Below are 14,011 nucleotides of genomic sequence, written 5' to 3' on the forward strand. Positions count from 1 at the left end.
TTACCCTTCTGCAGGTCTTTACTCAGTCTCTGAAAAAGATTGTTTTGGTTCATCTTCTTCAGGATGTGAAGCATGACATTGAGACCATCAACTTCACCATAGGAACGTATCATCATGTCGGCGATGCCGCTTCTGTCCAATTTCTCCACCTGACCCCTCGGAATGCGCTGATACTTTTCATATGCCAGGTAAGTCAGGTTATATTTAATCTTAGTCAGCTCTTCTTCAGTGAGCTCCTCCAGAGAACGCAGCAAGTGGTCGGCAAGCGAGGTCTGGGTCTGCAGAATGTCAGAGATGAGTCCATGAGATTCACAAACCCGTACATGGTCACTCCCACACATGCACTGACCTTTCTGTTAACAGAAGGCAGGTTTCCTGCTCACAGTCTTATATGTCTGCAGGAAACACCTGCTGTGATTCTTTCATTACTATAAGAAGCACAAGTGTGCGTTTATTTTCTGTTATCATCAAACCTTTATTTAACCAGGTTAGTTAGAGGAAGAGCACTGCGGAGAGTGAGCTTTTTGTCTGCTAAGTTATTCTGTTCTGTTACAGTACGTCTGTAACATTTGGTGCAGAGCGGTATGGTAAGGAAGTAGCCTGAGGAAGAGCACTGCAGAGTGAGCTTTTTGTCTGCTATATTCAGACAGCTTCATCCGAAAATAGTTGTTCATGTTATGAACTTAAGCTTTCCTGTCTTTCAGTGTCTGGTATTTACGGCCTTAACAATATGCATCATATGCTGAAACGTTACATCCAAACCTCCTCATTGGAAGAGTGAGCCATCGCTTAGACGATTAGGGTTGTAAAGAACCAGTTCCCATATATTGCAGTCCGCCTCTGTAATCAAAAGCAGAAGTAATGTTAGCTTTATATTCAAAATTCAGTTTACAGGCTATAATATCTTTCAGCCAAAGGAAACCAGTCGGTTTTAAATTACAAGTAGAGATGTGCACTGATCATTTGAACTAACAACTGTGGGCCGTATTCTACTGTGTGCTTAAGTTTAAAAAAAGCATGTAGCCATTGAATTGAGAAATATAAAAGCACTTTTCCATCTACATGCTCTGGAGGGCTGCATTTGTCACAGACCAGAGCCCAGTGGCCCATAGCAGTTCTCAGTTTGGAATAACCTCGTTCTTTGAATTGTTTGCACCTGTTGGTTTCATTACTCACCTTATTAGTTGCTTTCACACCGAAGTTCCGGAACCTGGTCCTTGTTTACAGGTTCTTAGGCTGTCTGGACCGGGCACTTTTGTAGATCCTGGCCACTTCTGTCTGTCACTGTCACACAGCACAACAGGAACTGAGACTCAGCAGAGTCGTCACTCAGTCATGGATGTTGTTGTTCACGATAAGTCAGCACATTAGTTTAACATGTAATTTACTGAATGGGTTAAAATGCTGTTATATTCTTAAATGTATTATGAACTCATTTTAATAACTACTTCTTCTAACATCCTTGTCCAAGTCTTATACTTCAGCAGAACAGTTACTCCACTCCTTGTGAGTTATTCATCTGAGCCAATTAAGCATTACAGTGTTTTTTTTTACTAGTCATGTTGTACTGTTTGTTTGTTTATTTATTTATTTTACTAAATTTCATATTTTGATTTCTGCCAAAGGTTGGAATAACTCACGGCCACACTTAAGAACCAGCAGAAGAAGTGCTCACTACCACTACAAGTCGCATGCGCCGTGCGTGGGGACCCAGATCACCTGACCTGTCCTGAGGCCCAGTGGATAAAATTGAATAAGACCCTACTGTCAGATAGTGGCAGCCAATACCTTTTCCCAAAGGACAGGTAAAATGGTGACTAGAAGTTTATAAAAAGAAAACAACAAAGAATATAAAGGAAAAAATACTACCACAACAAACCCACAGTCATTACCCCTACAGGGCACAGAACTAAAATGTAGTATCTAATAAAAATATGTCAGGCAAAGCAGCAGCAGCAAATCTGTCTAGTAAAACAAACAAGTGTTAGACAGATATAATATAATCTCCAACATGACTGAATTGACTCATTACAGTAGCTCACAGCAATCAGGTACATATCCAAAACATCCCATTAAATATAAGGAACATAAATGCAACTAACTGGTCTAATTACAGCTCAGAACAGTACACCCAAACGCAATGCTGAGTTACCTCCATGCATCTAGATTCCTTGGCCCAAGTACTAGCTTCTGACGCCTCGTGCTCCAGCTCCCCAGAACAGCGTTGTTTTACTACTGGCACAGTGCCAGATTCCCTCCGTAGCACGGGTGCTCACGAGTCCTTCCAGACCCAAACCTCGGTTAAAGCACAGATATTAAAATGCACCCTCTTTACCTACTCTCTGCATGCAAAGCCAGCTTACAGCAGTACTACCCTTGGTAGCTCAGCCACACGTCACCCAGACAGGATAGATACACCACTGGCCACCTATTTTCCAAACAACCTAATATTAGCTTTAAGCTACTTGCAACATTGTCGAAAAGAAAGGTTAAACCAGACAACCGCACATACCTTCCTGCAGGACACAGCACAAACCCAGAGGGATGCAGTAAAGCCAAACTCCTACCTGACATGGCTTAGGGAAGCATTTTATAGAAAATGGTGCAACCCAACATTGAATGGGTAGCCACTCAGAGCTACATGGGGGTGTGTCCACAGGGAAGAGAGCTACGGTGGCTGAAAGAGGACAAGGGCAGTCTACACTGACATCTGCTGGTTACACAAAGATTTCAGACCGCTTCACCACACCCTTCTCTGGATGTGTGCAATCAATAATATGCAAGCATGACAGAATCCTGTGTGACACTTGTGAGTTTGTCTTTGATGCGTGGGGGCAGACAGACACCCACAAAATTCATAATTATTTATAATTATATAATTATTCGCCAGTTCGGGCATGTCAAACCAGACGGAGGTCCCGGGGCAATTACAGTTGTGTTCAAAATTATTCAACCCCCACTGAAATTGAGTGTTTTGGCCAATTTGACATTGATTTTGATCATTTCAGTCATCTTGTTTACAATTAAATCAAAGAGGCACTTGTAAGTCAGACAAATATAACATAACATTTATAATGAAATAACCACAAATGTCTTTTCTGTGCTCACATCATTATCAGTTTTATTCAACCCCCAAGTGACATTCATTCTTAGTACTTAGTACAACATCCTTTTCCAGTTATAACATCTTTTAAACGTGAAGCATAGTTTGACACAAGTGTCTTGCAGCGATCTACGGGTATCATGGGCAAAAGCCTCCAGTTCAGTCACATTCTTAGGCTTGCGCGCTGCAACTGCTTTCTTTAAGTCCCACCAGAGGTTCTCAATCGGATTTAAGTCTGGTGACTGCGATGGCCACTCCAAAATGTTCCAGCCTTTAATCTGCAACCATGCTCTAGTGGACTTGGAGGTATGCTTGGGATCATTGTCCTGTTGAAAGGTCCAACGTCTCCCAAGCCTCAGGTTTGTGACGGACTGCATCACATTTTCTTCCAATATCTCCTGGTACTGAAGAGAATTCATGGTACCTTCCACACGCTGAAGCATCCCTGTACCCGCAGAAGCAAAACAGCCCCAAAGCATGATTGACCCCCCGCCATGCTTCACAGTAGGCAAGGTGTTCTTTTCTTCATAGGCCTTGTTCTTCCTCCTCCAAACATAGCGTTGATCCATGGGCCCAAACAGTTCTAATTTTGTTTCATCAGTCCACAGAACACTATCCCAAAACTTTTGTGGTTTGTCCACATGACTTTTGGCATACTGCAGTCGACTCTTCTTATTCTTTGGAGACAGCAAGGGGGTGCGCCTGGGAGTTCTGGCATGGAGGCCTTCAGTACGCAGTGTGCGCCTTATTGTCTGAGCTGACACTTCAGTACCCGCATCTGACAAATCTTTTCTCAGTTCCTCAGCAGTCACAACGGGGACTTTTCTCCACTTTGCGCTTCAGGTAGCGCACAGCAGTCGAAGTCAGCATCTTCTTTCTGCCACGACCAGGTAGCGTTTCAACAGTGCCCTTTGCCTTGAATTTGCGAATGATGCTTCCTATGGTGTCTCTTGGAATGTTTAACATCTTTGCAATCTTCTTATAGCCATTGCCCTTCTTGTGAAGAGAAATCACCTCTTCTCTTGTCTTCCTGGACCATTCTCTTGACTTCACCATGCATGTTTGTAAACACACCAGTAAATGTCTAGAAGGAGCTGAGTATCACAGTCATTTTAAATCTGCCTAATTGGTGCTTATTATGCTTGATTGCTGCTCGTTGACATCCACAGGTGTTTTCAATACTTGATCGAAAACACTTGAATGAACCTCTGTTCTTAAGAGTGGTAGTCTTTAAGGGGTTGAATAATTGTGTCAATGAAGAAATCACAAAAAAAACATTTAATACTGTATTACAAAAACAATTGATGTCATTTTAGTTGCATTTGGTTCTTTAAAAAGTCCTTGTAAGATTTCATTCTGAACACAATTACAAATGTACACTGAATTCCCTAAAACCCTTTACAGCATTGGGGGTTGAATAATTTTGAACACAACTGTATATATGTAGATATTTTAGTCTGCTTTTCAGGTGGTTGACGCGACATATTTTCCGACGCGCGCTCTCTGTCCGCTGGTGGGAGTGTGCGCACCTGTGTGTGCGCGCGCATCGGGGCAGAACTCCGCCATACGCGATACAGAGAGCAGAGGAGAATTGTAAACATGCGACGATGTAGAGACAAAAATGACAAGCTGTTGTGTAAATAAGACAAATAACATAAGGCTATTTAGTTTGTTTAATAAATGGATAGTGTATATACCAGTTCTATGGGAAAGGTAACCTTAAATGATTTCTGCGCTATATAGAAAAAGTTAAATAAAATTAACTTAAGCTTCAAAGGGGGGCAGGAGGTGCCATTGGGGAGGGGGGCACCCCCCTAATATAATGGTAGGGGAAACACTGGTACCAAGCAATATTGTAATTGTTTAGATGCACTGTTTAGATGTTTAGACAGAATGGGCAAGAAGCAAGCCTTTTCTTTGTATGTAAAATGGTAGCAGAATTCAGAAAGTATCTGAGTAACGGGTATAAAGTATGAAATATGATGTGTTATTTTTAGTTTCCTTGGTTTTAAACCTAATAAATCAATATTAAATTCCTGTCAGAACAAGACAACGGTCATGATCTAGGATTTGCATGGATTTAATATCCACAATGTATTCTCAGAATGTACTTAACTGGTCCCAAGAATGTCCTAATAAAGTCCATACTAGGTCACCTAGACATTGTTTTGACATACCTCAAGTGTCATGACACAGGGCGGAAGCAAGCGACGGGACTCCAGGAATAGGGGAACACCGGGTTTAATTGCACACAAGGCAGACGAAAACACATTGACAATACAATGACTGGACTGGGGAAACAAACGGAAACGCGGACTAAATACAATGAACTAATGACAACAATCAGAAACAGCCGTAAAACACTGGGAATCCACATGAGGTTAACGAGGGGGCGTGGCACACAAGAGGAGCGGACGATCGGGGCATGACATCAAGGTCGTCCTCTAGACATAAAAAATAACCTTCCATGTGGATGGACGACATACAGACCAAAAGAGGATGACCTCAGGACGTATTGCTATTGTATGGGTATGTGAAACATTACGCAGTGCATTATCAGCGCTCATTATAAAAGGTGAAAACCAACAACGTCATACAGACCAAAAGAGGATGTCCAAAGGACGACCTCAGGACATATTGCTATTTGCTGGGTATGTAACATATAACGCAGTGAATTAACAGCGCTCATTATAAAAGGAAATAACCATTAATGGCATAAAGACCAAAAGAGGACATCCAAAGGACGACCTCAGGACATATTGCTATTGGCTGGGTATGCAACATATAACGCAGTGAATTAACAGCGCTCATTATAAAAGGTAATAACAAACAACGGCATACAGACCAAAAGAGAACGTCTACAAGACGACCTCAGGACATATTGCTATTTGCTGGGTATGTGAAACATAACGAAGTGCATCAACAGCGCTCATTATAAAAGGTAATAACCAACAACGGCTAGGGTGACCACCTAATCCATGTCAGGAGGGACACTATGAGCTACTTCAGCTTTTACGAACTACTTTAAAGCTGAAAGGATTCTGTGCTCTGCTAAAATGTTTGGTTAGTTCCTAGATTGAAAGACTCATCCAGCTGTTTCGCATTAACATTACTGACACATATGCATGATTATAGGAGACTGACCAATCAGCATACGGCAAGAACCCAGTGCTTAAGTGAAATCCTGGTCCTTTTAATTGAAATGTATGAAATGGTAGTTTACAAATCCTGTTGTAGCTCATAGTGTCCCTCCTGACATGGATTAGGTGGTCACCCTAACAACGGCATACAATGTCTTTTAGTCAAGGAAACAAACCAGTCAAAGCACAAGAAGAACTGAACTATTTAGCCAAACACAGGAGTCTTTCAATTTGAAAGTAGTTTGTAAAACCCGAAGTAGCTCAAAGTGTCCTCCCTGACATGGATTACCTGGTCACCCTATCTTGGACTGTGTTTACACAAACAAACGAGGTGCATACAGATCCATCCCCCGCTCCCATCTCGGCCTTTCCGACCATATTTCCCTCATGATGGTTCCAGCCTATAGTCCCCTGGTCAAGCACAGGAAACCCTTACAGAGAACTGTGACTGTATGGCCGTGTGACACTGACTCCATGCTGCAAGACTGCTTCCAGTGCACAGATTGGCAGGTCTTCAAACATACAGCTACAAGTTGGGGAGAGGTAGACCTGGAGGAACATACCCTGACTGTCCTCAGCGACATTGGAGATGTCTTTCAGCCAAACAAGTTTGTTCATGATGTCACCACCACAAAGATGGTCACCATCTATAACAGGGTTCTTCAACTCTGGACCTCGATTCCAAATCCAGGCCGTGTTTTCAGTTCTCCCAGGTAGTTGTTTAATAATTACTGATTCTGATTGGTCAGAGGCTTCACACCTGACTCACAGGTAAAGGAAGGCTGGAAAACCAGCAGCGCTCGCACCTCGAGGACCGTGAGTTGAATAACCCTGATTTATAACAACCAGAAACCCTGGGTGAACGCAGAGGTTCATTCTCTGCTGCAAGCCAGGAATGTGGCATTCTGGTCTAGTGACACAGATGTGCAGAGAGCGGCCAGGAGGGACCTGACAGCGGGCATAAAGAGGGAAAAGGTCGCATATGCCCAGAAGGTACAGAGTCATTTTTCCTCCAGTGACCTGTGGAGCATGTGGAGGGGTATCAAGTGCCTCACTGGCTACAAACCCAGTGAGGCACAATGCCTCAGAGATCCTTTCCTGCCTGATGCCCTAAACAACTTCTATGCCCGCTTTGAGGACCCCAAGACCATCCCTTCCTCCAGCACCAGGCTCCCTCCATCACCTGGAGAAGTGCTCACAGACACTGGTGAGGAAACTCAAGACACCCGGACTGAGCTCTCCCATCTGTAACTGGGTCCTGCACTTCTTGACTAAAAGACCACAGCATGTTAAAATCCACAACCTCTCCTCCTCCACCATTACCCTCAGTACCAGCTTCCCCCAGGGCTGTGTGCTGAGCCCCCTCCTCTTCACCTTACTGACATACGACTGTTCAGCTAAACATCACAGCTGTTAGATCGTGAAGTGAAACGGCAGTGGTGGGATGCATTAGGAATGATGATGAATCTGCATACAGACAGGAGGTGGAGCACTTGGAGGACTGGGGCAGGAAAAATAATCTCTGCATCAATGTAAAGAAAACTAAGGAAGTAATCATGGATTTCAGGAAGCACATCACAGTATGGCATGCTGGCTGCACGGCTGCAGAAAAGAAAGGACTGCACAAGGTGGTGAAGGCAGCTCAGAGGGTGGTGGGGAGCATCTTACCCACCACCACTGACATTCACACCACCAGATGCAGGAGAAGGGCTTCCTGCATTATGAGGGACCCCTAACCCCTAACCCTAACCCCACCCACCCAGCACACAAATTGTTTGTTTCTCTCCCCTCAGGCAGGAGGCTGAGGAGCATCAAGAGTAGGACCAGACTGTGTAACAGCTTCTTTCCAGATGCTGTAAGACTGCTGAACTCTGCCACCCCCCTTCAGCCCCCGCACAGAATTTCTCCATCACAAAAAGGACTAATAGACTATAAACCTCCAGCAGACCAAAGGGGCATATAACATATAACATGTGCAATGCACTCATATGTGCAATGATCCCCATAACATAGTACAGTGGTACCTCGGTTCTCGAACTTAATCCGTTCCGGGCTCCGGATCGAATCCTCAAAAGTTCGAGTTCTGATCGAATTTTTCCCATAAGAAATAATGGAAAACCAATTAATTGGTTCCCGGCCCCCCAAAATTACACCTAAATATGTTTTTTTTTATTTATTATTTTTTTAGCATTTACATACAAAATGAACAGGATAAAACAAGAATAGCATTTTTTTCTTAATGGCTTTCAAAACAATAAAGATCTTATCCCAACATTAACCCTGTCCTACCCCGATCGTCCGCTCCTTCCGTGTGCCACGCCCCCTCGTTAACCTCGTGTGGGATCCCCATGTGATCAGCTGTTTCTGGTTGTTGTCATTAGTCTTCTGTATTAAGTCCACGTTTCAGTTTGTTTCCCCAGTCCAGTCATTGGGTGCGTTCGACTTGCTTACAGTGCTGGCTTAAAGCAACGCATTCTGATCCTGACGCAATGTATTGCGACCTCTCACCCGGCTGCACAAACTGGAACCGCCTCCGTGACGACACACCTTTGCCCTTATTGGCTGAAGAGTTTAGTTGCACGCATGACGTTTGTATCTCAGGCAGTTCCTATGCGTAATCTGCTATTTCTCCCGAATATCACGTAAAGCAGTGAGAACTGGTTTTCAGTTAATTTACCTGGTAAAATAAAGTTTAAATTAAAGACATAAATGCTTTAATAGTACAAGTTCTAGTGAGTTCGAGAACTATGGAGCTAAATTAGGGCCAAAAGTTTTGTTAATTTGAAAAAAAAATCTGAAACTGAAAGTTCAAGTTTTGTTGTTGAACTTTAAAAAGTAATAAAGTAATAAAATATAAAATAAAACTCAATTTTACCTCAACATATTGGTGACGTGTCAGGATAGGACTATCATGCTAGTTGAGGATGGTGTGTTGTTCAGGTGGTGTCTATTAGAACACCGATTCATAAAGCAGCTTTCCTTTGAAGGCTTTAATAAGCATTCTAGTGTGTGCCTGCATTAGTCTGCAGGTAGCAGGGCAGTGCCCACCTCTGCCCAAGTCCAAGCTCAAATGCTGTATCATGCAATGTTAGCCTATAGGTTTAGGGCACTAGGCATCTGCTGGTATGGACAGATCGAGGCAGTTAAATTGAGTATTATTTTATATTTTATTATATTAAGAGAGGGGCGATTAAAAGTACGGTAAATAGCCTACGTAGCACGATTTATGTATACCGCTGGAGTAAAACGTGGGCACAATTTTTAGTTGAGTATTTGTTAAAAAGGTAGGAAACATGTCTTGCTGGCGCCAACAGGTGCTCCACGTGAATAGGATGCCATCTTCAACAGCTTCCCCACGGATAGCCACTGCAGGCGGGTACTACCTGTATATATGCCGATGGCACGGAGGCCGTCCATTACGTTACTACGTTAGGCTGTCACTCATCATTCCACGCCCCTCTCAGCTGACACCACGCCCCTACGCCAAATCAGTCCCAAAAGTCCGAAACTGAAAAGGAGATCCGAATCCGAAAAAAAAGACTTGAAACTGAAAAAAAAAACCTGAATCTGAAAACAAAAAATCTGCAACTGAAAAAAATAAGACCTAAAATATTGAAATATATATTAAAGTGAAATATGAAAATAAAACATTTATTTAAAAAAAATCCAGCACTGAATCAAAATAATTTTTAAGCCAAAAAAAACTTTCAAACACGTCTTTTTATTTTGAATACATCGTACAAAACTTTTGCCTCTAATTTAGCTCCATATATATTTATTTTTCATCTTTATGTTTAAAAGTGTGTGTGACTAGCTCTGTGGCTTATCCGTGACCTGAGTACTTAATTTCGCTCCACGGCATGTGCGAACATGTGTGGAATGACAATAAAGTTCTTGAATCTTGAATAAGGTGAAGATGATTAGAACATTGTTAGATAGCTTTTTGTTGGAGCCTGTCTTACTTAAACCACAGACATTTAGTTTGGTTTGCTCTTGATTGTTGAAATGAGTGGTATCACCATGGTACTGTAAGATCCAAAGAGCTCTGTGAGACCTTCAGATTGAAGCTTGTAGATGCATATCAGTCTGGGAAGGATATAAAAGAATCTCAAGAGAGTTCGGAATCAGCCATTCCACTGTCCGTAAAATAATTTACACAATAATTCACATTTAAAACAGCTGCCAGCATGGTCAGGACAGGCTGTCCTAGTTCAGCCAGAGAGCCGACCGCAAGATGCTGAAAGACATCTCCAAAAATCATAAAAGGTCATCACAGGTCATACAGGAAGCTTCTGCCACAGTCAATGTCAAGGTACATGCATCTACCATCAGAAAGAGACGCACACGTTTGATTTACATGGGAGCTGTGCAAGGAGGAAACCCTTGCTGTCAAAAAACATCTGAGCAACACTGAAGTTTGCCAGAGACCCACCTAGACAAAGATTGGGACTTTTGGAACAACATGCTTTGGACAGATGAATCTGAAATTGAATTATTTGGGTGCAGTAACAGAGGACATGTTTGGCGCAAACCAAAGACAGCTTTTGCGCAAAAGAATCTCCTACCAGCTGTGAAGCTTGGGGGTGGAAATGTCATGGTTTGGGGCTGCTTTGCTACAGCAGAACCTGGCCAGCTCACCATCATAGAATCCACTATGAATTCTTCATCATATCAGAGGGTGCTTGTGCCAAGGAATGGCTTACAAGACAGAAATGGAGAGTTCTGGAATGGTCAAGTCAAACCCGGATCTGAATCCTATTGAGATGCTGTGGGGTGATTTGAAGCAGAAGTGCATGCATGACACCCTTCAAACATCACACATCTTAAGGAATTCTGCATTGGAGAATGGGGAAGCCTTTCTGCCAGTCGATGTCAGAGATTGATAGATGGTTATAGGAAACATCTCACTGAGGTTATTTCAGCCAAAGGGGGAAATACTAGCTATTAGGGCGCAGGGTGTCCTAACATTTTCCTCAGTGGGAATTGGCATCTTAGTTAATTTCCTTTGTTAAATAAGTGAATTTGTTTCTTGTTTTTGCATAGATGATGCAATTATATATAGACAATTATTTATTAGATATAATTTGAAAGAAGATTTAATATTTATGTTTTGATATTTTTTAATGAAGAATAAAATATTTCATGGGGTGTCCTAATTTTTCACATGACTGTACTTATCCACACCTGGAAAACACCAAAATCAAACTCCTTACTTTTCCGTTCTGTGTAGACACTCTGTAAATACATTTCTCTATATAATTTCATACTATTTTTATTAATTTATTTAGCAGACGCCATTTTCCAAAATGACGCATTGTCTTTATCTGTCCGGCGCTAATTAAGACTGTCTTTATGTAAAATATCAAACTGTTTATGAACTAAGAAAAAAAGGGGAAAAAAATACAGCAACACTGTGGTATTGTCATGACTGGATCGCGGCTGCCATGACCTGCTCGTCCGATCCTTCTGTGTGCCATGCCCCCCTCGTTACCTCGTGTTAATTGCCGATTGTAATCACCTGTTGCCTGTTATGTTCAGCCTGTCCTGTGTATTTAGTCCGCGTCTGAGTCAGTATTCCCCAGATCTGTCATTGATGTTCGTTGTCGTGTACCTCTGTTTCCTTGCTAATAAACCTCGTTTGCCTGTATTTATGACTCGACTCGCCTGCTTCCACGCTCGCCCGCACGCCGTCACAACAGAATGACAGATCTCTCTCAAGATGCACCGCGGCAGACCGAAGACCAGTGCCTTAGTCTGCTGCAGGAGGTGCTGTACTGGCTGAATCATCCCGAGGTCCAAGAGCCCCCGTGGCTCTGAGTTTAGCCAGCCGGAGCGGGACCTTCCTGAGTGAGGCACCCCCACCCTTACACACGTACCCCATGCTGGAGGTATGCGAAAATCTCCGGCGGCTGACAGAGCGAATCACAGAGAGGCGGATCAAAGCTGGTTACGCAGCAAAGGGAGGACGGCGCCACCTGCCCTGCCCATCCTGCCTGGCTCGCCGGCGCCACCTGTCCTGCCCATCTTGCTTATTCCGGCGGCCGCGGTACTGCCCAGTGAGGCTCCAGCTGCTGCGGCACCCCCTGCTGGCCACGAGTTGGCGGTGCCTGCTAGGGCGCCCCCTGAGGGCCCAGAGCCTACAGCCCGCCTGCCTGCTGTCGCCACTATGCCCGCGGCCTGCCTGCCTGCTGCCGCCGCTAAGCCTGCAACCCCGCCTCCGCCTGCTGCACCACCCGGGGCTCCTGCATCGGCTCTGCCTCTGGATGCGCTTGAGGCTCCTGCTGCGACTCCATCTCCACCTGCAGCTCTACCCACACCGAAGGTCCCGGCATCTCTGGTTGCTCTGGCTGCTGCTCCGCCCCCTACAGAGCCCGAGGTCTCAGCACCGCCTGCTGCTCCGCCCGTGCCTGTGACTCCCGTTTCTGTGACTCATGCCCCGGTGCCTGTGACCCTGGTCCATGTCCCCGAGGAGGTCCCAGACTTCTCTACCACCGCTCCTTCTCCCTTGGAGGAGGAGAAGCTCGAGTGGGACCCCTCGGGGACCTCCCTAATGACTCCTTTGCCCTTGCCCCAGCGAGGCCGACATCCACCGAGACCCCGTCTTTCTGTGTCCCGAAAAGGAAGAGGACACAAGTGCAGGGCCGGGGTCCCGCCCACCCTGCCCCCTGGCTCGCCCTCGCTTGCCTTGGCCGGGGCTCGGGGGGCACCTGCGGGTCCTGCAGCTCCGGGTCGGCTGTCGCCTGCAGGTCCCCCTCCGATGCCTCATCGCCTGGCCTCGGTCCCGCCTCCGACTCCTCGTCGGTCACCTGCGGGTCCCCCTGCTATAGCGCGCCGATGGACGGTGCCTTTGGCAGCTATGGCTGCGCCATCCCTTGATGCGGCTTCCCCTCCTCCTTGCCTTTGCTGGTGCCCCCTCCGACTCCCTCCTTGTCCCCTTCGTCTGTCCCTCGGCTTGTCTTCTTGCCCCCGTCGTGGTCCCCTCCTGCTCCTGCCTCCCTGTCGCCTGCGGCCCCTCCAGCCGCCGCACGTCGCCCGCCTTGACTCCCTCTGGCTCCCCTTTGTCCCACGTCCGTTCCTGTTTGGCCTCTTCCATTTGCTCCTCGTCCCTGTGTCCCGCCTGTCTCTCCTCCTCGTCCCCCTGTCGTGCCTCTGTTCTCTCCTGGTCCTTGTGTTCCTCCGTTCTCTGTGCCCTCTGTCTCGCCCTTTCTTGTGTGCCTGTCCGCATTCCCCGTCCTTTGTCAGATTCTGTCTTGGTTTCTGCCCGTGTGCTTGTTCTGTGTGTCTGTTCTGTTCCCGGTCCCTCGATGTTTTGCTATTGTTTTTCAGGTCCCATGTACCTGGTCTCGTCTCCTTCGTTGCCTCCCCTGAGGCGCGCCCGGAGTGCACGCCTTTCGGGGGGGGGGGTTCTGTCATGACCTGCTCGTCCGATCCTCCTGTGTGCCACGCCCCCCTCGTTACCTCGTGTTAATTCCGGATTGTAATCATCTGTTGCCTGTTATGTTCAGCCTGGCCTGTGTATTTAGTCCATGTCTGACTCAGTATTCCCCAGATCTGTCATTGATGTTAGTTGCCGTGTACCTCTGTTTCCCTGCTAATAAACCCTGTTTGCCTGTATTTATAGATCGACTCCCCGCTCGCCCGCATGCCATCACAACAGCGGCCTCTTATTGTTCTGCTACACATGTGGGTCACTTCAGGACTGTCACCAGTTCACATTGGAATCTGATACTGGCCATATTTTAAAAATATGAATGTGAATCGGGCTAAC

The 14,011-nt window shown here is 45.4% G+C and overlaps 2 protein-coding genes across 6 annotated transcripts in view; one reads left to right on the top strand and one right to left on the bottom strand.

Moving 5' to 3' along the window:
* LOC111844187 (tripartite motif-containing protein 16-like) overlaps window positions 1-14,011 on the top strand; it is a 153,578-nt gene that overhangs the window by 100,658 nt on the left and 38,909 nt on the right. The gene's annotated exons all lie outside the window — the stretch shown is intronic.
* The window catches only part of LOC111839450 (NLR family CARD domain-containing protein 3-like), a 47,514-nt gene that overhangs the window by 32,764 nt on the left and 739 nt on the right, over window positions 1-14,011 (bottom strand). For 3 of the 5 annotated variants that reach the window (XM_072707424.1, XM_072707425.1, XM_072707421.1), the window contains exons 1-5: window positions 2,513-2,660; window positions 2,153-2,296; window positions 1,177-1,284; window positions 763-840; window positions 5-278 (exon numbers count right to left, since the gene is read on the bottom strand). In XM_072707424.1, coding sequence (XP_072563525.1) covers window positions 5-278; window positions 763-786 — 298 coding nt within the window. In that variant the 5' untranslated portion in view covers window positions 787-840; window positions 1,177-1,284; window positions 2,153-2,296; window positions 2,513-2,660. Of the gene's footprint in view, window positions 1-4; window positions 279-762; window positions 841-1,176; window positions 1,285-2,152; window positions 2,297-2,512; window positions 2,661-14,011 lie in introns of those variants that run through there. The other 2 variants (XM_072707422.1, XM_072707423.1) reach the window with 2 other exon arrangements.

Source organism: Paramormyrops kingsleyae, chromosome 25 (assembly GCF_048594095.1).
Source record: "Paramormyrops kingsleyae isolate MSU_618 chromosome 25, PKINGS_0.4, whole genome shotgun sequence".
Lineage (NCBI taxonomy): Eukaryota > Metazoa > Chordata > Actinopteri > Osteoglossiformes > Mormyridae > Paramormyrops > Paramormyrops kingsleyae.